This window comes from Mustela putorius, unplaced genomic scaffold (genome assembly GCF_011764305.1).
Source record: "Mustela putorius furo isolate JIRA1106 unplaced genomic scaffold, ASM1176430v1.1 tig00004035_pilon_pilon_pilon, whole genome shotgun sequence".
NCBI classification, from domain to species: Eukaryota; Metazoa; Chordata; class Mammalia; order Carnivora; family Mustelidae; genus Mustela; species Mustela putorius.
Genome location: NW_025422171.1, coordinates 5,303,082 through 5,330,966, shown reverse-complemented (window position 1 = coordinate 5,330,966; position 27,885 = coordinate 5,303,082). Strand labels below are relative to the sequence as shown.

Below are 27,885 nucleotides of genomic sequence, written 5' to 3'. Positions count from 1 at the left end.
AGAATAGATTAAATCCACAAAAGAGGTAAAACCGTATGCTGTGGGGTTTCAGAAGAGTTACAGTTTTTACCCATGTATCAAATCAAGGAAAGAATCTGACTTAAAGAAGGTGAGATGTCTACATACAATTTTCAGTGGTCAGATATACAGAGATTTTATGTGATTTGAGAGAACAGGAAATAACATAGGTTGGTTTGGTATAGGGGAATGAACCAAGTTAAGATGAAATCATTAAGGCCAGATCATGGGCACTCTTGAATTTTCATTTTTTGTTAACATATATTTATTTCAGGGGTACTGGTCTGTGATTCACCAGTCTTACACAATTCACAGCACTCACCATAGCACATACCCCCTCCCGCCCCCTGCAGTGTTCACCATCCAGCCACCCCATCCTTCCCACCCCCTTCCTCTCCAGCAGCTCTCAGTTTGTTTCCTGGGATTAAGAGTCTCTTATGGTTTGTCTCCCTCTCTGGTTTCATCTTGTTTCATTTTTCCTTCCCTTCCTGTATGATCCTCTGTCTTGTTTATCAAATTCCTCTTATCAGTGAAAGCATATGATAATTGTCTTTCTATGATTGACTTATTTTGCTTAGCATAATATCCTCTAATTACATCCTCTCATTGCAAATAGCAACCTTTTGTTTTCCACTGTATATATATACCACATCTTCTTTATCCATTCTTCTGTTGATGGACATCTAGACTCTTTCCATAGTTTGGCTATTGTGGACATTGCTGCTATAAATATAGAGGTGCATGTGCCCCTTCAGATCACTACATTTGTATCTTTAGGGTAAATAACCAGTAGAGTAATTGCTGGGTTGTAGGGTAGGTCTATTTTCAACTTTTTGAGGAATGTCCATACTGTTTTCCAGAGTGGCGGCATCAGCTTGCATTCCCATCAACAGTGTAGGAGGGTCCCGCTTTCTCCACATTCTTACCAACACCTCCCATTTCCTGACTTGTTAATTTCAGCCATTCTGACTGGTGTCACGTGGTATCTCACAGTGGTTTTGATTTGGATTTCCCTGATGCCGAGTGATGTTGAGTACATTTTCATGTGTCTCTTTGGCCATTTGGATGTCTTTGGAGAAATGTTCATGTCGTCACCCCATTTCTTGATTGAATTATTTGTTCTTTGGGTGTTGAGTTTGATAGGTTCTTTATAGATTTTGGGTACTAAACCTTTATCTGATACGTCATTTGCAAATAAATCTCCCATTTTTTTGGTTGCCTTTTGGTTTTGTTGACTGTTTCCTTTGCTTTGCAAAAGCTTTTGATCTTGATGAAGTCCCAATAGTTCATTTTTGCCTTTGCTTCCCTTGCCTTTGGTGATGTTTCTAGGAAGAGGTTGCTGCCTATGTTCTTCTCAAGGATTTTGATGGGTTCCTGTCTCACAGTTAGGTCTTTCATCCATTTTGAGTCTTTTTTTGTGTGTGGTGTAAGGAAATCGTCCAGTTTCATTCTTCTGCATTGGCTGTCCAATTTTCCCAACACCATTTGTTGAAGAGACTGTCTTTTTTCCCATCGGACATTCATTCCTTCTTTGTTGAAGAGTAGTTGACCAGAGAGTTGAGTGTCCATTTCTGGGCTCTCTGTTCTGTTCCATTGATCTATGTGTCTGTTCTTGTGCCAATACCATACTGTCTTGATGATGACAGCTTTGTAATAGAGCTTGAAGTCCGGAATGGTAATGCTGCCAGGTTTGGTTTTCTTTTTCAACATTTCTCTGGCTATTTGGGGTCTTTTCTGGTTCCATATAAATTTTAAGATTATTTGTTTCATTTCTTTGGAAAAAGTTAATGGTGTTTTGGTAGGGATTGAATTAAATGTGTAGATTGCTTTAGATAGCATAGACATTTTCACAATATTTGTTCTTCCAATCCATAAACATGGAACATTTTTCCATTTCTTTGTCTTCCTCAGTTTCTTTCATGAGTATTCTACAGTTTTCTGAGTACAGAGTCTTTGCTTCTTTGGTTAGATTTATTCCTAAGTATCTTATGGTTTGGGGTACAATTGTAAATGAGATCAACTCCTTAATTTTTCTTTCTTCTGTCTTGTTGGTGTATAGAAATGCAACTGATTTCTGTGCATTAGTTTTATATCCTGACGCTTTACTGAATTCCTGTATGAGTTCTAGCAGTTTTGGGGTGGAGCCTTTGGGTTTTCTGGACATGCTTTGAATTTAGAGTAAAGAATCTATACATTACTTGGTAATTACCGTGGAGTCAGGGATATTTTTGAATTGGGAAGAACTAAGCTCAGAACTGTGTTTTAGGGAAGTTAATCCACCATAGGTAAAGAAGAGAATTGGAAAGAAAGGTGATAGCGGGAAAGCTATCAGGAATTTAATACCAGAGAGAGCTCAGGTAATAAGGCTGTAGCATGTGGGGATGGGAATAGAATATATAAGGAAAGAAGGAAAAGGAGTGAATGAAACAACACATTATAAAGCCTAATGCATCTTGTCATTCAGTATCTACCTACCTGATACAGATGCCAGATATAAAGAAAAGAAAGAATTGAAGAAAAAAAAGCTATTCATGTTCCTACAGGCTCACATTCTAATGGTAGATTGGAATGTGTATAAATAATTATACTGTAGTATGGTGTTTCCAGTGAGGAATGTACAAACATACATTGTACCACGAGAGCATCAAAGACCGAATTACTAACCCTGGGTAAAGAATTGCATAATTGGGGAATGACGAGTGTGTGGGGTCTTCAAGAAGATCAGGATGGGAGATGCAGAGGGCAGTAGTTGAGGAGGAGTGGCAGGGTCTTCCAGGCCAACTGGAAGAGCGTTGGGGAGGGAGGAGGTACTGTAGACATAGGGAGAGAGTCAACCAAAGGAGTTACCAAGACTTACTTTCCTGCCCCGTAAACTGGGAGTAGCTAGAGTACCCGCCTATCACATGGAGGTTGCTGTGAAGGTAAAATGAGGCCATGCGGGTGGAGAACTCAGTGCTGAGCTTTGCCTGTAGTAAGTGTCCACAAAGATGTTAATCTGTGGCAGCTAAGGGAACTGCACATTGCTCACCATAACTTTTGTACAGGGTGGTTGGGTGGAGAAGTGGGAGATAAGATCCGAAAGATAGGTCTGTGCGTAGTTTAGAAGGGCCTTACTTGGAGCTTGGACTTTACCCTGCAGCAGGAAAAAGCCAGAGAGGTGTTTACTCGGGATGGCAGAAGGGGACCCGCTACAGAGAGAGGATTGCAATACCCTGGGAGGGAGCATTCCTTAATAGTCTAGTCCAGGTGTGATGAGGTCTGTACTGAAGCCATAGAGAGAAGAGGTTATACTTCAAAATGATTTCACGGTGTATATTTTTAATTAGCAGTTGAATATTTGGGGGGAGAGAGAAGTCAAAGATAATGGGGCAGCTGGGAGGCTACTCGTGTGTTGGAATCAGTAATCAAACAAGCCATGAAATCAATGGACCAGAGCTGAATTCAGGTTATTATCCTAACCCTTCCACTATCATGCTGGCTCTTGGTGGGAAATCCCTTTCCTTTTCTGAGCCTCAGTTTATTTGAACACTCCAGTGTTTTTAGGATTTTATCATTTTCTTCCTCAGAAACTTGTAGCTTCAAAATTGTTGGAAGTCATTGTACAACCCAGTCTTAAAAGGTAAAGCAATTTGACTGCTCGACTGGGAGATGTTATAGAATACAAATTATCATTACCACTTTGGTTTTCGCCTGGCCCTGGCCCACCACTCATGGCGTCCTCTAGGCTCTGCCAGTGCTGATTTTAGCTTGCCCACCACTCATGGTGGTGGCCCCCCACCCAAGAACCGCAACTTGTGTTTTTCTTCCCGACTCACAAAAAGGATGGTATTTTGTGGCATCAAAAGTTACAGTGTCACAAAAATAAAACTTTCTCCAACTTCAGTACTGGAGCAATCCCATAGGGGCTAAAGTCAGGTCTGTTTTCAACCTGAGTTACAAATTGTGGAGTTTTATGAGGCTGATGGGTACGTAACACTTAATGAGAGCTCCAATATGCTGTTTGTGGTGTGATTTAATCAGATACATTACATAATTTTGACTACAAATGAATCTTTAGGTTCCTCAAAAAGCTATTTGAGAGACTTTGACAGTTCTTCTGGAGGTTGGAAATGATCCACGGCTATTTCACAGAACCATCCCTGGAGCCAGAAATTTTGGATGTTGCATTTACAGAAGAAAATGTAGTGACCCTAGAAAGTATGCCCAAAGCTTTTTATAACTTTTATTGAGGTATGATTTGCATAACATGAAACTCCCCAATTGTGAGTATACATTTTGAGGATTTTAGGAAATTTATAGAGATGTGCAGCCCCTGCTATGGTCAAGTTATGGAACACTTCCATTATGCCAGAAAGTTCCCCCATGCCCTGTACAGTTAGTCCCTGCTCCTGTAAAGACCTAGGCAACTACTGATCTGTATTCTGTCTCAATTTTTTTTTTTTAAGTGAGCAATTCAGTGATTTGTAGTAAATTTATGGAGTTGTGTGGCCATCCCCACTGTCCATCACTCCTGAAGGAGACCTCACGTCCGTTTGCGGTCACTCCTTGTTCCATCCCTGGCACCTGATCTATTTTGTGTCTGTAGGTTATACCTTTCTGGATATGTCATTGAAATAGAATCATATAATATGTGGTCCCTTGTGTTTGGATTCTTTCACCTAGCATATTGTTTTCAAAGCTGATTCGTGTTGTAGGGTATATCAGCACTTAATTTCTTTCTTTCTTTCTTTAAGATTTTATTTACTTATTTGAAAGAGAGAGGGCCCACACCAGTAGGGACAGGAGTAGAGTGAGAGGGAGGAGCAGACTCCCTACTGAGCAGGAAGCCTGACTTGGGGCTTGACCCCAGGAACCTGGGATCATGACCTGAGTGGAAATCATATGCTTAACCAACGGAGCCACCCAGGCATCCTTCACTTAATTCCTTTTCTAAGGCTGAGTAATAATCAGTTGTATGGATATCCCATATTGTGTTTATCTATTCATCAGTTGTTAGACATTTGAGTTGTTCCCACTCTGGGGCTGTTATGAATAATGCTGCTGTGAATATTTATGTACAAGTCTTATGTGGACATATGTTTCCATTCTCTTGGGTAGATAACTAGGAGGTAAATTTCTGGGTCATATTTGATTCTGTGTCTCACCTTTTGAGGAACTGCCACACGGTTGTTTTTGTTTTTCTTTTAAATTTATTTATTTGAGAGAGCGAGAAAATGAGAGAGAGCATGAGGGGAGAATTTCAGAGGGAGAATTAGACTCCCCACAGAGCTGGGAGCCCAATGTGGAACTTGATCCCAGGACTCCAGGATCATGACCTGAGCTGAAGGCAGTCAATTAACCAACTGAGCCACCCAGGCGCCTCTGCCACACTGTTTTCTAAAACAGTTGTCCCATTATAGATTCCCACCAGCAGTGTATTAGGGTGCCAGTTTCTCTGCGTCCTTGCCAGTACTTGGTATGGTCACTATTCTAGATTCTAGTCCTTCAGGTGGGTGTGTAGTGGTTTCTCACTTTGATTTTAATTAGCATTTCCCTAATGACTAATGCTGTTGATCATCTTGTTTATTAGCTTTTCATTTATCTTATTTGGTAAACTCCTCATGCTTGCACTGCATTTTTAGTTTTATTGAGCAGTATGATTTCTTTATACATTCTAGTTATAAGTCCTTTACCAGATATATGACTTGCAGTTGTTTTCTCACAATCTCTGGGTTTTCTCTTTATTTTCTTGATTGGGTCTTTCGAAGAGTGAAAATCTCTGTATTGATAAAAATCATCAAGATTTTCTCCTATCTTCTGGAAATGTTAGTTTTAGCTCTCATACTTAGGAATATGCTCCCTTTTTAATTGTGTTTTTTATTTTAATTCCAGTATAGTTAATTTACAGTGTTATATTAGTTTCAGGTGTGCAATATAATGATTCAGCAATTCTATACATTGCTCATCGCTCATCATGGTAAGTCTCTTTACCTGTCTCCCCTATTCCCCATCCATCTCCCCTCTGGTAACCATCAGTTTGTTTTCTATATTAAAATTGTGTTTTTTGATTTGCCTCTCTCTATTTTTTTTCCTTTGCTCATTTGTTTTGTTTCTTAAATGGGAAATGCTTCATTCTTAGTTAATTTTTGTGTATGAGATAAATGTCTAAGTTCTTTTTTGGCTTATGGACATCCAGTTATCCTACCTTCATTTGTTGAACGATCGACAATTTTTACATTACAGAGAATATACGTTTCCATACCCCACTGGGTTCTCAATTTTCTCTGACAGAGAATCTCTAGAAATTTGAGTCACAGAAATTGCAAGTACAGTTGGAAAGATCATATAAAAATATGATATCATTTGTGCTTTAAAAAATATTTTTGTGGGCGCCTGGGTGGCTCAGTGGGTTAAGCCACTGCCTTCGGCTCAGGTCATGATCTCAGGGTCCTGGGATCGAGTCCCGCATCGGGCTCTCTGCTCAGCAGGGAGCCTGCTTCCCTCTCTCTCTGCCTGCTTCTCTGTCTACTTGTGATCTCTGTCTGTCAAATAAACAAATAAAATCTTTAAAAATATATATATTTTTTTCTAATGAAGTTAACATTTTGTTAAAAGGACATCTGCTATACTATCAGTATATCCCCGAAGTATTAATAACCCTGGGGTGCGTATTTGCTCAGCAGCACTCCACATGGGATGTTGTAAAGAGAGTTCATATGCTTTCTGTTAGTCATCCTTGTGCTAGCTTATGTTTAGTTTCTCCCAAGGTGTTTTCTGTTTGTTTAGTTTTCCTTTTACAGGAGAACAACTAAAGAGAAAAAAATCTCTTGCAGAAATAGTAAGTCAGGGGTGCTTGGGTGGCTCAGTCTGTTAAGGGTCTACTTTCCGCTCAGATCATGATCTCACGATCCTGGCATTGAGCCCCAAGAGAGGCTTCTTGTTCAGTGAGGGGTGTCTGATTCTCCCTTTCCTTCTGCTCTCCGTGCCTCCCCCCACTTCCAGCTCATGCATGCAATGGATGTGCTCTTAAGTAAATAAATACAAAAAATCTTTAAAAAAAAAAAAAGAAAGAAACATTATTAAGACATAAAATACAGGTCATGAGCCAAAATGTAAAAGCTTTCTTTAAAAAAGATTTTATTGTTTAGAGAGCAAGAACATGAGCCAGGGGAGGGGCAGAGAGAGAGAGAGAAGCTCAAGCAGACTCTGCACTGAGCTGGGACCCTCATGCGAGGCTTGATCTCATGACACTGAGATCATGACTGAGTGGAAATCAAGAACTGGGCACTTGGGGCGCCTGGTTGGCTCATATGGTTAAGCATCTGCCTTCTGCTCAGGTCATGATCCTGGGGTCCTGGGATTGTGCCCTGCGTTAGGCTCTCTGCTTGGAGGAGATCCTGCTTCTCCCTTTCCCTCTACTGTTCCTCCTACTTGTGCTCTCTCGTCTGTCAAAAAATTAGGAAAATATTAAAAAAAAAAAAAAAAAGAGTTGGGCACGTAACCGACTACTGACTGAGCCACCCTGGCACCCCTAGCTTTTTATTGTAATAATCAAGTCAACATTTTCTGTCTTTTAAAAGAAGTTTCCACTTGCCCTAAAAAAGATTCATGTTTGTCATTACGTTAATAGGTATATCTTTTGCAGTGTTATGTTTCAAAGTATTTCTGAATGGGTCCTTAATATTTGACAGGCTACTGAACTTTTATAAACTTAAAAGGCCTCTTCTAAAATTATTTCTAAAAATCTTAAATCTAAAGAGTAGTGTAATGTACACGTGATATGTCATTTTTGAACTTTAAAGTGGTTCATTTCTAGAACAGTTTTTTCTCTAGTGAAATATCATTAAATAGGATTTTCCCATTAAAAAAAGACAAGGGAAGGGGTTGCCTGGGTGACTCAGTCAGTTAAGCAGCTGGCTCTTGATTTTGGCTCAGGTCATGATCTCAGGGTCCTGGAATCAAGCCCTGTCATGCTCTGTGCTCAGTGGGAATCTGCTTCTCCCTCTGCCTCTCCCTCTGCTCGTGGTCTCTTTCTCTCTCTCTCAAATAAATAAGTAAAAATCTTTTAAAAAATTAAAAAAAAAATAAGGGGGAAGAGAGGGACAGAATTACATACCTATATATCTGAGCAGGAGCCTAGTTTTTATAGTGTTATCATAATAACAATATGTAATCAGGTATAAATGATGTTAATATATCATAATTATAATATCAATTTATTATGATCAGTAATTAATTATTAATAATATAAGGTATCATTAATACTATGCATTTTAAGCTTTCTAAAATACATATAATACTTAAATGAGATGAACCAGTATTATAGTGTATCTGTCAGGGTTTTAATGTTTACTCTTATTTGGTGCTTTGTTTTAATTTATGGATGACAAAGGCATAGTAGGACCTTACTGCAGTTAGAAAATGCAGAAAAGTAGTGTTCGGGTTTTTTTTTTTTTTTTTGAAGATTTTTTTATTCATTTATTTGACACAGTGAGAGAGGAAACACAAGCAGGGGGAGTGGGAGAGGGAGAAGCAGGCTTCCCGATGAGCAGGGAGCCCTATGCGGGGCTCCATCCCAGGATCCTGAGATCATACCCTGAGCTGAAGGCAGATGCTTAATGACTGAACCACCCAGGTGCCCCCAGTGTTCGTATTTTTAGGGGGAAATTTTAGCTGGTTAAGATGCCAGTGTATGTTTTTTTCCTGGTTTTTCTCATTTTAAGCTTCCCTGTATTAATTAAGATCAAAGAGCATCCAAGGTTGGGAATCACTTCTCACTTGGCTTGGTGACATGTTGTGATACATCATTGCCGTGACAGTCAAAAGGAATACTTCACGTTTGACCGGCAGAAGGGCATAGCTACAAATTGCCACATGTTGCTGTATAAACTGAGTTAACTATGTTTCTGCCAGTCCGGGGACAAAATGACAATTTGGCATGTTGCCTTCACTTAGAATGCTAGTAGTAAAGCTGGAGTTGGGGTGGGGAGGGGGCCCAGGGGGTTGGAGAGGAAAGAACACTCACAGATGGTTCTTTCCTAGGAAACTGGCACTGATGTGGTTGCTAGCCATGAATGTCAACATTTCGGAGTGGTCGAGAAGCTCTGTGGTATAAAATAGGTGGGCTTCGCATTGGGCTCTCTGCTCAGCTGAGTCAGCTTCCTCCTCTCTCCCGCCTGCCTCTCTGCCTACTTTTGATCTCTGTCTGTCAAATACATAAATAAAATCTTTAAAAATAAATTAAAAAAAAATAGGTGGGCTTTGTACTAGAGCCACCTGAGTTCAAACCCTAGTTTCCCTGCTTACCAGCTGTATGTCCTTGACCTACTTAAGCCTCAGTTTCTTTAAAAATAGAGATAATAGTATCTACTAGGATTAAATGAAATAATGCTTAGTAAAGTCAATAAATGTTGCCTTTATCATAGTCATAATCTTTGTTATCATTAAAATTACTGCCTTTGGTCAGATACTTCAGTACAGACCAATTAAACTTTGCAAATTACTTCTGATCTTCTAGCCAGAGTTTCCCAAAGTTTGGAGAGAAGGTCACACCCAGGATGCAAGGTAATAGTGTAGATTCTTGAGCTCCACCTGGAGCTACGGAATTGGAGTCACTAGAGTCCAGATCCACTAATCTGGACTTTTGACATGCTACCCAGGAAATTATTTTTGCCATCCTGAAGTTTGAGATCCACACTCCAGCCTGAGGCTCTACATTTTAAGTATCTAGATTCTTACAGGTGTTAAGAATCCTGTTTTTTAGGTTTGGGTGGTTCTCTTCCAGATCTACCCCAGTTAATTCTTGATTTGGGAAATAGAGTTATTTCTGAAAAAGTTAAAGGTAGCCTGTGTTTTTCTCATTGAACTCTGTTTTCAGTGCGGTATAAATTTTTACAGAATACAAAAATCCCCTTCAGCAAAACAGTGAAATTAAAACTTTTCAAGCAGGAAATGGTAGAATAAAGAATTTGGTCCAAAATATGTTGAGAAAGGGTGCCTGATTGGCTCAGTCAGTGGTGCATGTGACTCTTGATCTCAGGGTCATGAGTTTAAGTCCCATGTTGGGTGTAGAGATTACTAATTTTTTTTTAATCTAAAAAAAAAGATAATGTTGAATATCAGTATAGCAATTGCTCCAACCACTGCTGGAAACTGGAATTTTACCAAATCATTTGGAACTCTAAAAATAATTGTCTCTTAAAAAAATGTATCAGAGAAATAAAAATAAAATTTAAAAAATACAAGTATCAATAGTAACTTCTTGCATTGATGTGACACTTTTGCAGCTTAAATAAGTCCTTCACGTAACATTGTTGGTTGATTCTCAGAGCCACCCTGTGAAGTAGGCCAGCATTGTTGTATTCGTTTTAAAAAATGGGTAAACTGAGCCTTGGAAAGGTCACAGGACCTCCTCTCAGAGTCACACAGCCACTGAGTGGCAGGGGCCAGAGCCAGGTCTTAGAATGTGGAGGAAGATCCAGAAACACCACCAGCTTGGCAGCTGGCACGTAAACCCAAGTTCTGACCATTTGCTGGTTTCCTGATCTTTGGTGGAATCTCATAATCTTTCTTATCTGTAAAACAGAAGTGTAAGTAGCTGCTGCAGAGGGTATTTTAATTCAATGAAATGGGTTCGGTCATTTCAGGTATCACAGGCCTTGATGAATTTCCGTTCTGTTTTCTCTTTTGACTCCATAACTAGAGTTCTTTCCACTGAACTTGGGCCACTTCCTGCCACAGCTGGTCTTGCCCAAATCAGAGTCTTTCCTCCAGATTTTTTAGGTGGCTTTTTTTGGGTGACTACTTAGGATGAGCTTAGCAGCTCAACAAAGGGGTTTTGGACCCTTTTCTGACAACTCCTTTGTAGTTTACTTTCTGGCACAAGACTGAAGAAAGCCACCTCGGACAGGAGGGTTGGCTGGTGTGACTCTGGGTCCATAGTATGGCATTTCTTGCAGATCAGTGCCACAGGTGGGGAGATAGGAGGCATGGAGCCTTCAATACTGTTTGTGACTAAGGTCCATTATTCCAGCCCCATTTCTCATGTGTGGTGTAAGTTTTTACATATTTACTTACAGCAAGGATCTGTTGTCCACTTCGTTTTATGTTTTTATTCTTTTTGTGGTATAAATTATTCATCTGTAATTCTTTCACTGCCAAGTTTCAAATTTAACATTTTCAAGATATTTTGCACTAGTACACATTCTCATATCCCTCAACAGAAATAAAAAAGAAACACCACTGGTACTGTCTATAAGTCTTGCCTTGTGTGACAGTCCCTAGACAGAGAGGCTGAGCCATTCTTTTTTTTTTTTTTTCTTTTTTCCTTTTTTTAAGATTTATTTATTTACATTAGGGAGAGAGTGTGCAGATGGGGAGAAAGGGGAGGGAGAGGGAAACCAGACTCCCTGCATAGCACAGAGAGCAACGCTGGGCTCAGTCTCATGGTCTCGCAATTTCAGGGTCTCACGATTCTGGGATCACAACCTGAGCTGAAACCAAGAGTTGGACGCTCAGCTGGGTCAGTGTTTTTTTGACTAGATTCATTTGCTGGATTCTTGCAAGTTTAAAGGAAAATGATACAATCTGTCATCAGTGAATGTTGCTGGAAGAACAAAGAATCCTCATGATGTCATTACTTTCTCTGACTTTTCTGGGTTCTTTTTTCCAGTTGCCATCACTGGGCCCTCTTGGTTCTTTGCCCTCTCTTCATCTTACGCATTTCTCCTGCCAATGCCTTAATGCCTCAGGAAAGAGATGTTTTAAAAGTCCTAAATCATTCTTTTTATATTCTGTTAATAGCAGTGGACCTTTGTTTGTTGGAAAAGATTCCGTTACCATGTACTTCACATCTCTGAAACAAAATCGGAGGCCGTCAAAACAAGGTTGTCTGTAGTAAGGGAAGGAAAATTGTAGTCCTTTTGTTTACAGGGTAGGACAATTCAAGTAGGTTATGAAAGAGACAGGAATGAATGGTTGTGTCCTGATCCAAAGCATGGTTATTGATTTTGAAGTATTTAATTACAATAACTAAGCAAAAACTTAAATCAAGCTCATTTTTTAAAAAAAGATACATGAGTGTGGGGGAGGAAATAGCTACGTTGCCATCCAGAACAGTCCATTTATTTGCTCGTATGTCTATCCACCAACTCAGCATTCATCCTTTCCCACATGCACGGAGCATCTATAATTCCCTGTCTCTCAGGCTCTCGTATGGACTGTGAGGACATTACCATAGTATTGGGGAGTTTGGAAAAAATAGGAGCAGCTGCTTTTGTCAGCAGACACTGAGACAAATAAATAAATGCTATGAAACACTGCCGTGGTTTTCATAGAGGCCCAGAAAGGAGCAAAGAGCTCAGAGCCCAGGGGGAGTTTATGAAGTTTTCTTACAGCAAGTAATATTTCAACTGAGTTTTGCAGGGTAAATTTTACAGGTTGACAAAGGCAAAACGATAATCTCAGAGGGAGAGCAAGCAACATTTACCTCATTTACAGTTGCATAAAGTAAATATGTGGTAAGTGGTGAATCATTTGATACAGTTTGGAAAATAATTGTATCTGAAGGCAGAGCTGGAGAGACCTTGGACGAGATTTTAAATGGCCTCCGGTTTGTTCCAGGTAATGACCAGCTAGAATCCGATGTGTTTCAGTAGCATAGAGTAGATTGGGGACAGGGAAGCCAGCGGGGCAGCTTTTGGACTAGTTATGTGAGTAACAACGGAACAGAGTCTTCCTAAGGTTGAGTAATTGACAGAACATGGTGACTGGGGGGCTGGGGTTTGTGAAGGTCGGGGAAGAATCAAAAATGCCTAGTATGGGGTACAGTGGATGTCCTTCACTGATGTGAGAAAGCAATTGAGAAGAGATGATTCGTGAAGGTACCATTCTACATTCTAATCCAGAAACCCTTTGTTTTCTAAAGGCACTTGGGGCCATTGATTTGAATGTTTGTATGCTGTCATCCATGACTTGAAGCGCAGGTGATGCTCTGAACAGACACCTCTCTCCCTTTTTGTCCGCTGGGACCCCCTTCTGTGTCCGTTCTTTCCCTTCTTCTGTTTCCTTCTCTCCTTTCTGTACAACAGAAGTCAAAAGAGCATTAAGAAGAGACCTCTGATGTTCAAGAGGGTGTAGAAAAACAATGGGTTCCTGATATATTCAAATCTAAAACATTTTTGATTTTGTAATATTTAATTGTCCTCAATCAAGAAGCAATTGGAAAAGAGGAAAGTACTTTTTAAAAAAATAAATATTTTTTACTTTTTATAAAATTATTTTTCCTTTGTATAAAATTATGCTTTTTATAAGTTAAAGAAAGGTTAAATAGTCCTTAGTATGTGTTTCAAAGATCAAATACATTTTTAAGGAATTTATTTATGTGTGTGTGTGTGTGTGTGTGTGTGTGCATTTATTTATTTAATTTATTGACGGAGTGTCCGTGAACACATGGAGAGCACAAGAGAGAGGGAGAAGCAGAATCCCCACTAAGTAGGGAGCCCAACTCAGGGCTTGATCCTAGGACCCTGAGATTGTGACCTGAGCCAGCCAAAGGCAGACACTTAACTGATTGAGCCACCCAGGTGCCCCAGAGATAAATACATTTTAAGATGTTAAGATGGAATTGTTTTCTACATTTATTTTATAACGTGGTAGTTTTAAAATGTGTCATTATTTCTTTTTTTTTCAAAGATTTCATTTATTTATTTATTTATTTATTTCATTTATTTATTTGACAGACAGAGATCACAGGTAGGCAGAGAGGCAGGCAGAGAGAGGGGGGGAGGCAGGCTCCCCTCTGAACAGAGAGCCGGTTGTGGAGCCCGATCCCAGGACCCCGGGATCATGACCTGAGCCGAAGGCAGAGGCTCTAACCCACTGAGCCACCCAGGCACCCCAAAAATGTGTCTTTATTCTTAATGAGTCTAGGCATAAATTGCAGCCTACAGTTCTATTATTTCCTCTGCTTAGATGTCTAACCCAGCATTGTGTTGTTGATTTTGGAGATGGTAGGATGGTCTGGGTTTTTGGATAAGTCCAAAAAATGGGATTCCCTTAAGTGACTATTACAAAGGCCGGGGGAAGCAAACTAATCACCGGTCCTGTGTTTGCTCAGGGTTAGTGGTAAGCACCCTCCCACCACGGAAGGGTGATGGGATTTGGGGACTTGGGATGTGGTCAGAGGGTCCAGAATGGGGTCCATCACAGTCGGACAGACTTCATTTCTTTCTTTTAAATAAAGTGAGGATGAGCTCAGCTATACTACTTTCTTCAGTATATTATTCTAAGTCTTTGATGATATTTAATATTTAAGTGCCTTTTTATGCTTACAGAACTAGGCTAAGAATATTGTGTTCTCCACGAACCTCCGATATTTGCATTTTTAATAAATTTCCTATTCTGTCTATAAAACAGGTTGTAGATTTACGGTGTTTTAAGGATATTTTATCATCAGTTTTATACATGCAAGGGCAATTAAAGTCCACTGTACTCCTCTTTTACTTCCAGGGCCTTGGAAGCATTAATATATTTTTAAAAATATTTCTAATGCTGTGTCATATTTTTTATTTTTAACAAATGGCCTATTCCCTGAATGCAAAGGACAAGACCACAGCATTCCAGATTATAATAGTTCCTTTCCTTCTCTCTTTCTTTAATTTTAAGAGTTACATCAAAATTCCCAGTGTGTGTGTGATCTCATTTGGTAAGAATCAGAACAGGTTGTGGTTAGTCACTCCCATTTCATTTGCTGTCATAATTCCAACAGCCCCTAAGGTTCTTCCAGCTTGAAACCTTGCATCTTAAAAGATGCAGCATATTGGTAAGAATGTCACCCAGCATTAATATATACTTCTGCCTTTAAGCCATGGATGGAAAAACTCAGTAAATGAATGGGTTTCTACTTTCTCTTCCGTTTCTTGCCCAGGGCCCGTCCAAGTTGGGACTCAGAGAAGGGGGAGCAACACGTTTATGATGGTGCCTATCCCTTCATAGGAACTAGTTTGAAGTAGAAGAAACCTTGAAAGGTGGAATGGAGCCAGGCTAAACATGCATGATTTTTACAGTGGTCCATAGTTCAGTGATGGGTGTCTGGCCATTTACTTATCTCAGACCAAGTCAAAAGCTACCTCTCTCCTCTCCTTGCTTGGGCAATTTCAGAAGTGCCCCACCTTGCTGTTTATTCCTTAACTAGCCTAAGTGTGGTAGGAAAAGATGTGTGAACACCTGGAATGTTAGGAGGAGGGAGAATTAGCACACCCGGGTGATAGGCAGTCCATTTCTGGTGGGCACCCCCTTATGCTAGTACAGTGTCCATATGCACACGGGTGTGTGTACGCGCACACATGCACACACACACCATCAAGATCTATAAAAGAAAAGGCAGCTTTGGAGAAAGAAAGATTATTCCACCCACTTGTTCTAAAAATTAAAGATAAGAAACCAAACATGATTCAGTAAGTTCAACAAAACCAACTGTGTTAGCTTTCCGTGTGTGATCAGTTGAAGGGAGAAGTTCTGCTCTATGAGGAGAGAGAAGGGAATGGAGCCTAGAGGAGGGGTGAAGGTGAGCTGTGCTGCTGGAGGGGGGAGGAAACAGTAGAGAGGAAGAGTCTGGGGGAAATGTATGTGTGCATACAGTGATGAGTGAAGAGCCACAAACAGCCCAGAGAATTCATCAAAGGGGAAGCATAAACCGGAGGTGAAGAGATGTGAAAGGGATAAACACACTGAGGCTTTTTGTGGGGCAGCCTTACAAGGTCTAGTATTTGTGGAAGTTGTTGCTCAGGGTTTTTGCAATAAACCATATTGCATTTTTCTTATGTACATCTACATCATGTCTCATGCTGGCCTTGCAAAGGTGACATTTAGTTAAGTGCCTGATCTCTCTCATGCACCCTATTTCGTTAAGTCTGGTGCCTTCTCTGTGATTGGGTTCTCATCTCTAAAATGGGTATAATAATGCCTTCTTTACTTACCTGAAAATATGATTTTAGGTAGATTATAAATGCAAGTTGATGACAATTTAAGATTTCTAAGTAACTAAGACTATCTTTCTGGTGTTAAAGTAACAAAGAAAAAATGTTACTAGCACTCAAGCTTTCATCTTTCTAAATATGTGAAGATTTTCTTGTTCTCACTTTCAGCTTCTCAAAATGTAGTAGTTGATCTGGGATCTTATGACTTCCCTCCCTCACTTAAAATCCTCAGACATATGTTTACAACCCATCTCATTCCAAGCACTCGATAATCCAGGTAACAAATCTGCACTAAAAGAAAAGGGAAAAAAGGCATATGCATACATAGTCTTATGACACATTAATTTTCATTTAAGGGAAATTAGTGATGTATAGCTCTAAATAGTGAGATGCCACTTCTTAAATTTTACAGTGTGTAAGTCCTAAAATTTCAGTTTTCAGGAGTCAGAGTACCGAGCTGGTACCATAATTAGGCTTATGAAATTAGGCGACCTGGGAGTTTTGAACCTCGGTTCATTCAGTGGTTTTGTCAACAGAAATTGATGGGTGGGGCTTTATTTTCACTACCTTGTAGGTAAAATATAGCATTTCCTTCAGTTTAGGAGTGTAGGCAGTAAGAGTACTCTATCAACACCTGTGATTTTGTCACCCATAGATACCAAAATCTTTTTCACATCATACAACACTTTTCGTTGATCTCTTGAAATCTCTTCATCAGTACTTCCAAAGTATGGACGTTTTTAGACTGATTGCTAGCCTTCTTATTATGTGTTTTACATTTATTATTATTTTAATTCTTTTAATATTTTGATAATTATATTTCAGGATAATCTGATTACTTTATAATTTTATATCTTTTATGCATTTAAAATTTTACTTAATGTTTATAAATTTTATAAGATTTTCTTTAATTTTTATTTTATGCATTTAAAGCAGTGATTTGGGGAAGGGGTCTCTCCCCAGCTTGCAGGAGTACCTTCAGAGCCTCTCTTCCTGTCCTTTCCCTCCCCACACCTCCACCCCCTTCCAACCGGGGCTGCAGCTAAAGGCAGAAGACCTACCAAGTACTGTCTTGCTTCTGTGAAAGTGTGTGCTGAGGATGCAGAGCTGCATGGTGGAAAGGACCGTGATTTTGAAGTCAGACACTGCGTTGTGAATGGCCTCTCTACCTCGGCTCTGTGCACTGGAGGGAGTCCTTGCCCCAGTGTCATTAAGTGATAAAATGTCATGAATCGTTACCTATGGCGGTGGTAGGGGTTAGGTAAGGTGGCCTTGGACCTGCGGTGGTTCTGCACACAGGGACATTCAGAAGCCACGGTGACCACTGCTAGCATATGGCTGGCCTTCTGCCGTGTGAGCTGTCGAGATGCGCTCTTGTATCACCTCCGGTTCTGGGACTGCCCCTGAATTCCCTACAGTGCTCAGGGTGCTGAGGCAATGTGGGAGGCTTGCTTACTGGGTTAGTGCACATCTTGAGAATACCTTTGGCTCACACACTGGAAAAGCTCTGCTCTGGTTGATTTTTTTTCCATCTTCCCAAAGCATCTTAAATTTTCTCTGCTTGTAGTATTTCCTTCCGAATTACGTTGCTGTATGAGTTTCCTAGGGCTACTGGAACAAATTGCCACCAACTAGGGGGCTCAAAACAAGAGGACGTACCCTCATTATTATATAGGCCAGAAGTCTGCGGATCCATTCTGGCCTCTGCCCGGGATTTCTTGGCTTATAGATGGTACCACTCCGCTCTCTGCCTCTGTCCTCATAGTACTGTCTTTACTTTCATCTTTGTGTCTAAATTTCCCTCTATTTCTAAGGGTACTGGCCGTTGGATTAGGGTTCCCCAAATCCTGCCTGACTTCATCCGAGCTCAATCTCATCTACAAAGACTGTATTTCCAAATAAGATCATATTCACAGGTCCTGGGGGTTGGGGTTTCAGCATACCTTCTGGGGGGCATGATTCAACCCACACTCTTGTTATTTGATCCATGAAACTTCCCTTTGAGGAAGCTTCTGAATATGTGACATGAGGGCTTTGTGTGTAAGTCTTTTTCCCTCAGTGAATAACAACTCTTGCTGTGGTTTTGAAAGAAACGCGTTTTGAAGTGTCTCCTTGGAGGGAAGATCTAGCTTGGCTTTTTACTTCTTTAAGGAAAGAAAGGCATCTTGAAGAAGAAATTCAGAACTCCTGGGGTGCCTAGGTGACTCAGTGGGTTAAGCGTCTGTCTTTGGCTCAGGTCATGATGCCAGGGTCCTGGGATCCAGCCCGGCATCAGGCTCCCTGCTCAGCGGGGACCCTGCTTCTCTCTCTCCTTCTGCACCATCCCTCCTAGTGCTTTCTCTCTCTTTTTCTCTCTGTCAAATATACAAATAAATTCTTTAAAAAAAAAAAAAAGGAAAGAAATTCAGGACTCCTGATGAGGGAAAGTACTTTAAAACGATACAGAGAAGCAAGAGTTAAAGGGCAGCTGCGCCCCGCCCGTAGAGTTTGTTGACGACTTGGGTGAGAATTGGCCAGTCAAGCTTAGAGCAGGACTGACCTGAAGGCCAGGCTGCCGGGTTGTGAGGAGGAGCATCCGAAGACACAGCTCCTCCGGCATGGCCACTTATGCCCTCACTGTCTTGTTGTAAAGGCAAGAAGGAAGCTCGGGGAGCATGGATGTGGTCAACTGCTTGTTCCTTCAGTGTGTCTGTGGGCCACCACTGCCCGTGGCAGCGGAGTCTGGGGTAGGTTAGAACTTGTGGAGCGTGGGGGCAGGGCATTGGCGGGGGTTTGCAGTTGCAGGTATAATCCCAGTCAAACTCTGTTCCCTGGAATGAACCCCCTTGTATTCCATAAGTACACAGACTTTGCCAAAAGAAGATTCAGTTTTAGAATACGCATCAAAGCTCAGATTTGTTTTACAAGGAATGTAAATCACTGTCTCTCCCTCCCTCTTTTGCTGGGAGTAAAGCGGACCTTTGGATTGTATATATTATTCTGTTAATTAATTTTTGCTCTTCCTAAAATATTCAGTACCACTTGGAAAGGCTGTTTTCTCCTTTTGTAGGTTCAGTGGGACTGTGTAAATAGTTCTCGGAGGAGGAGGACAGTCGGTTCTTATGAGTACCCCCTGGTGGGAACAGGAGTTGGCCCTTGAGGCATGTTAAAGAAATCCTGTGCATGTCTCCTGCCCTCTCATTTCCTGCTCTGAGCATACCTGCCTTTATCCAGCCTCCTCACTTCCTGGAGTATGTTTTGGTCTCAGAAGGATTTCCTACCTGAACAGCTAAGTCCGCCTCGTGTGTCTCCTGACACCCATTTCCTTATTTTCCTATCTGCATCAGCAAGCCTTCAGGGAGGCATGCTGCCAGTTACGTAAGTGCAAAAAAAAAACCATAACAAAACCCCAAAGAACAACAAAAAAAAAACTGGTAGATTTGTTACCAGTTAGACTACTCCTTGCCTGTAATTTTGTCTTGCTTCTGTTTTTCTGACACCTTGTCTCTGAACCTTTTTATCACAGGGTGATAACATAAATGGCTTATTCTTGTGTGGTTAAATTGTGCCACTGAGTTATAATGTAGTTAAACTCTCCATAATATCCTGTTTTTCATATGTAATGCAAAGAATATTTTTTTTTTTTAAAGATTTTATTTATTTGTCAAAGACAGAGGGAGAGAGAGCGAGCGAGCACAGGCAGACAGAGAGGCAGGCAGAGGCAGAGGGAGAAGCAGGCTCCCTGCCGAGCAAGGAGCCCGATGTGGGACTCGATCCCAGGACCCTGGGATCATGACCTGAGCCGAAGGCAGCTGCTTAACCAACTGAGCCACCCAGGCGTCCCTAATGCAAAGAATATTAACTTTTTCATGATTTCTCATATTTTCCCAGTGATGGTATCAGAGGGGAAACCCCTTTTTTCTATCTTCTTAGGCTTACTAAGTTGGGGGGAGGGTGTGGAATTGAACTGACAAAAGACAGATGAGAAAAGACAGGTTTTCATTCATGTGGATAAGTGGGAGTTGACAGGAAAAAGTGACTCCAGGAAGTGGTTAGAATTGGGGGCATTTATACTTTCTTACTTGGGGAAGGGGAGGTGGAGAAGGGCACTTAGGGGAAACCCAGTGATTTAGGAAAGATGAATGGGAGGTCTGATAGCTTTGTGGCCACCAGCGACTGAGGCCAGGGATTCTCTTCTCAGCTGATAAGAGCCACATCTTCCCCGGTTGGAAGAGCGGAAAAAATCCTATCTCAAGATAGTGGATTTATGACAACGGAGTTCTTTGGGGAGGCTCTGCTTTCAGGCAGATAAGGGAGTTCAGGGTTGGGGGGGAAGTTTATTCTTGAATACCTTGAGCTCAGAAGAGTTTCGATGGCACAGTGGTATATTCTAGACCCCTCGGTGGTGACTTGATTTTAATATGAAGTTCTTTGCAGTCAGAAGCAACACCAAGGTAAGCGGTGACTGCTAGAACTTACTAGCTTTTGAGCAGAGGTGACTTGGTACAGCGGGAACAGATATTTCAAGACCCCCATTTCCATGTCATTCTGTGTGTGGGCTGTTTGGCCCTGGGCCAGTCACCTTACTTGCCTGGGTTTTCGTTTTCCTAATTTGAAAAATGATGGCAGTGCAGTGGAGTGTCTATAAATTCCTTTCTGCTTTCTTTGCTCATCATTGATTTTTCATAGTACAGTGGGTCCTTGAACAACACAGGTTTGAACGGTGTGGGTCCACTTCCACATGGTTTTGTTTTTTTTTTAATAAATACTGTTCAATATGCTAAATGTCTTTTCTCTTCCATGTGATTTTCTTGATAACATTTTTTTCTTTAGCTTGCATTATTATAAAAACACAGTATATACTATGTATAGCATACCAAACACCTGTTCATTGACTATTATCTGTAAGACTTCCATCCAACAGGAGACTATTAGTACTTAAGTTTGGGGGAAGCTAAAAGGTAACAAGCAGTTTTTTTGACTGCACCTGGGGTCGGCAGTTCGAACCCCTGTGTTTCTCAGAAGTCAGCTGTGTATAATCTTAGGGACCACTGAGGCCATGGGATTGGAAATTACAGGAACTGTGTTTGAGCTCTTGGTTGCCACTGACTAGCAAGCAGCATGACCTGTTGGACCAGTCCTGGGGGCAGGGCAGGGCTGCCTGGGGCAGTTCTGCTGCCAGCCTCCAGGCCTGGGTGGCCTGCTCTGCCTGTCTTGCCCTCAAGTACAACTCTCCTTGTTCTTGTTCTTTTCCCCAGGCCCTGGAGTGGTTTTAGTTTTTATTTTATTTTTTGAATAATAACCAGGGGGGCACCTGGGTGGCTCAGTATGTTAAGCATCTGCCTTCAGCTCAGATCATGATCCTGGCACTGAGCTCCCTGCTCAGCGGAGAGTCTGTTTATCCCTTTTTCTTTTTCTCTGCCTCTCCCCCTGCTTGTCCTTGCTCTCTCTTTCTCCCAAATAAATAAATAAATAAATAAATAAATAAATAAATGGAACCTTTTTTTTTAAAAAAAGGTATTAAAAAAAATAATAACCAAGGGTGGGAGAAACCTCCTGTGGAACTAGGCAGCAGCCCTCCTCTGAACGCAGACTTTGAGGGGTGTGCTGACATAGAGGTTATCTGCAGGCAGGGCTGAACCTGGGCATGGTTATTCCACACACGGCTTTTTAAGAGCAATAATTAACTGTGGCTGATAAGGGCTATTTCACTTATCATTGGTATAGCATTTCATCCACACAAGGACCCATTATTCCCCAGTGAATAGCTGCAGAACCAAATCCGCAGACCTTAAGTAACTGGCCCAAGGTTACGAAGCTAGCTTGTGGCCCAGGCTGACTTACACAGCAGACTGTTCATTTCCAACCTCATGGTTTTTTGCTGGTGCATTAGGTCACCTCCGAAAAAAGTATTTGAACAATTTGAAAAGTGTTTAGGACCACAGACTACCCAGCTGTGGGATTGTCTAGTCCTGAATGGTTAGTTGTTAACTTGTCCCGGGTCATAGCTAGTTAGTAGCCTGATCTAGTTCTCTGAATCCTTGTTCAGTGCTCTTCTCACCAGACCTAACTCCTTGAGAGTCTGGCCCTAACAGCCCAAACTTCATCTTGTTAAAGCACCTTCTGTTTTTAAAGATTATTGCAAGAAAATACCTTAGAGCGGCTTTGTAAAGCATTACATATTCATTTCCCCTTCTAGAGTCCTGTATTTCCCTGTGCTATTGTTATGTATATTTTATATTTTAATTTGGGTGAAACCATAGTTAAAGTACTTTCTAACAACTCACAATGGTACTGGTTTTCTTAATATCTTTTATCATAGCTCATCCTTGCTCACCACACATCACTATTTAAATTATGGTTTTAATTCAGCTTCCAGTTAAAGATGAATTGCTTATTTTAATGCACATTTCAGTTATGCCTTCCTGTAACAGAAATAACTTTTTAAAAACAAGTAAATCAAGAAGGCCATAAGGCAGGGCTGAAGACGATGGGAGGGCTTATGTATGGCTTGTTCCTTTCAATACCTTCCTGGATCTGGGTGCTCACCTAACTTGTTCGCATTTGAAAAGGTTGTGACAGAGGAATCCTGGAGGCGGGACTCATCCCGGGATGAAGAAAGGACCGAGTCTCAGAGGATCACCAGGAGGAAATGGGGTTCTGGGAGAAGAGCAAGGCCTCGACCTCTCTCCGACTATGGACAGCTGGCCAACCGGAGTCTGTCCATTCCTGAAGACTCAGTTGCTGTAGACCCCCAGAAAGAAGACACTGTGGAGGGAGACCACCTGCCCAACATGGCCTCCACGGACACTACAGACCAGAGCGACACTGCAGACCAGAGCGCTGCTGTGGGCTGCCCCAAAGGAAGCTGGAGAAGACGCCCCATCTCTGTGATAGGCGGTGTCAGCTTCTATGGGAACAGCCCGACAGAGGAAATCGAGAGTCTTCTAACCCAAGTAAGACCTGGCTGCTTCTACCAAAGCTAACAGAGCCCTCCAGCTTCCTGGCCTTTGTTCTCCTCTGTGAACTAAACAGACTGCTGCTTTTCTTTCTTCTCTCTGCTTCAAGGACAACAAACTCCCAGACTTTCTTCCTAACTCTGAAAACACTCATGAATTAACTTACCATCTGACATGCGGATGCCTTTTACTAATCTTCTGTCTTTCCTGGAGTCTCAAACAATATGTTAAACTAGTGTGCTGTTTGTTCTAAATCACCTGAGATCTTAATAAGGAGAAGGTAACAGTGCATCGTCAGTGAGCTTCTTGAAAGAAGTTCTTGAATGAGAAAGTGTCCTCCAATGTTAAAAAGTAAAGATAAGAAGAAAATAAGAAAGTGGTTTTTTAGGAGCTAAGGAAATCACTTTCCTACCATTTTTTTTAACTCTTTACATTCAAGTTGCTGCTTTACAACTACTTTATCAATAGACTAAAAATCCTTATTATTTTCCCCTTAGTATTTCAACAAGTATTTACCAGTTACCCAAAGAGCACTTTGAGGCTACAAAACATTTACATAAAGGCCCTGTTCAGGAGGAGTGTATGTTATTTGGTGAGACCCAGCCATGGTCAGGGGTTCCCAGAACAGTACGAGTGAGCACCAAGTTCCAGTTTTTGAGCTTGCTACCTGGTATCATCAATAACTCCTAAAATTCTCTTAAAAGGGAGGGGGGTAATCTATGTTACTATTGGATTTTATGTTTACATTCTCCCTGTAAAGCCCAGCCTAATGCCTTGTTTATAGCAAGCACTCAAATTCCTCTTGTTAAATTGAGTTAAATTGAATTGCATTCTGAAGGTAAAAAAAATGAAGTGGAAGAATCCCAGGAACTTTCTGTGGTATTAACATGTGCAGTACGCTAGGAAATTATTCTGAACCACAAAGCAGACTGTAATCTGTTTTAACTTGAAACACAGTATGGGGAAAATCGAAAGCACTTAGAAGTTATTTCCCTCCAGAGTGTTAAGAAGGAATGTGATAAGGTCACTTTGTACACGCGAAGGCTCATTTAGGGAAATAGGTGGGAAAATACAAAGAAAAAGTAAGGAAAGCACACGCCGGCGCGGCCTTCGATCTGTAGAGATGGTTCGTGCGGGAACATCAACAGGGCACAGAGGAGATCTGGGTAAGTTTGTGGAAAGTGGAATCCAACTCTTCTTTTTAATACGGCTCAGTTGTCAGGATAGTTGAGGTAAGGAGCATTTGTCTCCCATAAATACTTACGTAGTGCCTGCACGTGGATGTGCCAGGCGGGAATGCCGGTCCAAGTTCGTCATCCAGGAACGGCTGCTTCCCCGGGAGGCTGCTGCTGGAAAACGTCTTCTTACCCTTCCGCTCCGCCCCTGTGAGAAAGCCACCACTTCCTAAATCTGCTTCTCCTCTTCTTGACGCTTTGCTTTGCTTTTACTGAGTGTTACTCCTGGTATATTGCTGACAAGTGACATGAAATGTGTTGCCGGGAGGTAAGAGCCCTTGAGTCGACACTGGTGGTTTAAAATCTTGGAAGAAGTCATTGCAGCCGGGCCTGGGTGCAGCCTGAAGCCCTTGCCACGATTTGGAGACAGCGTCTCTCGTGTGTGAGTGGTTTGGAGGTGACAGGGCCAAGCTGCTCAGAGCTGTGCCTGTGAAGGGCTCTGCGGGAGGTGCCACTTCCTGGCATCCCCTCACAGCGTTTTGCTTTCCTTTTGTAGCCAGCAGCCAGGCCTCCCGTGCCAGCCCACCGGGTGCTGCCCTACAAGGCGGTTTCGGCCCGTTTCCGGCCCTTCACCTTCTCCCAGAGCACCCCCATTGGGCTGGACCGCGTGGGACGCCGGCGGCAGATGCGAGCTTCCAATGGTGAGTCTCCCAGGCCCACCCTGTTCGGGGGCTCCCTTTTCCAGAAGCTGGTGTAGAGTCCTTAGTCGGACTGTTTCCTGTGAAACCCATTTGATTGGGCCCCTCTCCACTGCCTCTGGGCCAGGGCGTTTTTCCCCTGGGAGTGAGGAGGGCTCATCTCAGGGGCTGCACGCGCAGGCCTCGGGGACTCGTCAGCCCTCTGGGGTGGGTACTCTGTGTCATCACAACCCCGTTTGAGAAGTTGCTCCCCTCGTGTCTGTGTACCCAAGTTCCTGTAGGTAGAGAGCTAAGAATGGAGTCGGCGCATTTGTCTGAACCTTTTTGAGGCTCTTTCTGGGTGTTTGAGACTCACTGATGCCTTTTTGAACACCAGAGAAAACTTTGTCTAATACAGTAGCTACTATGCTATCACAGTACTTACCTGGTAAACACTCACTGATTTGAATTAATACCACGTTTTTGGAATGATGTTTACGTCCTTTTTAAAAAAAAAAAAAATAAATGGAATTGTTTTATTTTTTAATTTTTAAAAAGATTTTTATTTATGTGAGAGAGAGAGATTACAAGCAAGGGGGAGAGGAGGAGCAAGGGAGAGGGAGAAGCAGGCTCCCCGCTGAGCAGGGAGCCCGACACGGGGCTTGATCCCAGGACCCCGAGATCATGACCTGAGCCAAAGGCAGAGGCTTAACCGATTGAGCCACCCAGGCACCCCTGATGTTTACATTCTTTAAAAGGAGAATCTTCCCTTACACTGATATTCATGTTGGTGCCAGTCAGCTGGTCAGATAATGAGTGGCGTGGCCTGTTGTGCCCTGGACAAGAGTAACGAGTTAACGTTTATTGAATGTGTTGCGATGTATTAGCTCATTTGATCTTCGTAACTACCTGCCATGTTGGTATTATTGGTATTATGGTGTTGGTATTATTATCCTCGTTTTTACAGATGAAAAAGCCCAGGTATACAGAGATAGATTGCCCTAAGTCACTCACCCAGGACGGGGGCAGAAATGGGATTTGGATCTACAAATAGAACTTGTCATACCAAGTGGTTCATTTTTAACCACTGAACTGTATTGACTCTTTAAAGAAGTGCAGCAAACTCTAATGATTATAGCTCCAACGGCAGGATTTCCTGTCGTACTTCTAGAAGTGAATACTGTGCGGTGAGCACAAGAGTAAGAGCTCCCTCAGCCATGCCACCACCTTGCTGTGTGGGTACGGTGGCATGCACTTGAGGGAGGCAACTGAATCTGTAAGAAGGGGTGAGGTTTCAACAGCCTTGATGAAGGTGGAGGGTGTCCCTTGAAGGACTGAAATTCCAAGGACAGGAGGAGAGGGAACAGGATGGGTCAAGGGAGGGAACGGACAAGGAGGTGTGGACTCCCTGGTCAGGGGAGGCATTTCTGAGGACAGGTAGAAGAGGATGATGGCTAGTGACCATCATCATGGTGACAAGAAGGTCACCGTGTCCCAGGAGGGTCACACTTCGTGGGGAAAATTCAGAGCATTGGTGAATGGTGAGGAAATGCTATTACCCCCAGTTGTGTTGTGATAGTTTCTAACTCGTGTCATGTATACTGGGAGGATTTACGGTGGGACTTGCAGGTGGGGCTCGAAGAAGTTTGTGAATATCTCCTGCCTTTGTCAGGCCCTCAGCTGAGGAGGCTGGACAACCAGGAGTCCTTGCTCCCCTCCTGAGGGAGTCACTAAATCCCATCCTTTGGATCTCAGGGTCACCTCTCTCATCAGGTTCCTTAACCCTTCCCCTCACAGCCTCCCCATTACTTCCTCAGACCAAGCTTTCTTACACTCTAGTCAGAGTCACTGTTCATGTTCAACTCTTTCCCACTATTAGAATTAAGTCCCAATTCCTTAAATGAGTTTATAGGCTTTTGTGCAACCCGAGTCTCACTTTCTGCCTGTTCCTCTTTTCTCCCTTCAGAGCTCTCTTTCCCATTACCTTAAGTAAGTGTTCTTCAAATTCAGAATTCAAAATTCATTCCTTTGCGTGCCCTTGGAGGCAGTGAGCAGTCATTGTCTTCCTTCTGCAAAGCCGCTCAGCGCTGGGCCTCATGTTCATCCCCTCTGATCCTGTCATCCACCCCTGGTGGTGTGTTTTCAGAAAGTCATCCAAAAGGAGGAAGAAAGCTGTATGCACAAGATACTCTTCACAACATTGTGATGGCACAAAAGTCAAAGGAAAGTAAATGTTTAGTCATAGCAGATTAGTGAGTTGGGGACCTGCGTGGGTCACTACCTCACAACAGTTGACAATATGGATCGGAAGACCCTGCAACAGCAGGAAAAGAGATGGCTACAATTTTAAAGTGAGAAGAAAAATGGAAAAGAAAATCACGTGTAGTGTATGAATTCGCTAAGGCTGCTGTAACTCAGTAGCGCAAACCAGGTGGCTTACCTTACATAGGAGACATTTGTGCCTCAGGAAGGCTGGAAGTGAGAGGAAGGCGTGGTCAGGGTGGTTCCTTCCGAGCGCAGGGTCGCAGAGTCTCTGCCCCCGGCCCCATCCTAGCTTGCAGTTGTCTCAGGTACCTTGCATCTTGGCCAGTAGATGTATTGCCTTCATCCCTGCTTCCCCCTTCTTGTGGCTTTCTCCCTGTCCTTGAGTTAGGGCCCACCCTAATAATCTCCTTTTAACTTGATCATCTACTAAAACCTTATTTCCTAATAGAGTTACTTTGACGGTACTGGGGGTTAGGATTTCAGCATCCATGCAGGGGACGTAGTTCAACCTATTACATATACCACAATTGCAACAATACACGACGTGAACACAAATGTTCAAAGATTTAACAGGAATATGTAAAAATGAAAATGGTTTGATTAGGATGGAAGGACTTGAGGTGATTTCTCTTCCAAAACCCTGTATACATACAAACAGCTGATTTCTGTGCTTCTTTAATAGTGTTTTGTTTTGGCTTTAATGTTCTTCTGTTGAGAAGGAACAGAAATGAACTCTGACCAGCTTAAGCAAAACGGAAATTTATTGGAAGGGTGTCTGATGTCCCCAGAGTTGAAAGAATGGCTGGAGACCCCGTCTAGGAAATGGATGGCCTTCAGGGTTGTTCCTGGGAACCAA

General features: G+C 42.1%; 1 protein-coding gene across 10 annotated transcripts in view; it reads left to right on the top strand.

Moving 5' to 3' along the window:
• SPATA13 (spermatogenesis associated 13) overlaps window positions 1–27,885 on the top strand; it is a 334,233-nt gene that overhangs the window by 254,975 nt on the left and 51,373 nt on the right. For 6 of the 10 annotated variants that reach the window (XR_001176658.2, XM_045072413.1, XM_013046794.2 and 3 more), the window contains 2 exons: window positions 22,526–22,909; window positions 24,644–24,788. Coding sequence is in view for 9 of the 10 variants with exons in the window: in XM_045072413.1 (XP_044928348.1) it covers window positions 22,526–22,909; window positions 24,644–24,788 (529 nt within the window). In the remaining variant the exon portion in view is untranslated. Of the gene's footprint in view, window positions 1–18,450; window positions 18,701–22,525; window positions 22,910–23,942; window positions 24,079–24,207; window positions 24,416–24,458; window positions 24,530–24,643; window positions 24,789–27,885 lie in introns of those variants that run through there. The other 4 variants (XM_013046788.2, XM_013046792.2, XM_013046789.2 and 1 more) reach the window with 4 other exon arrangements.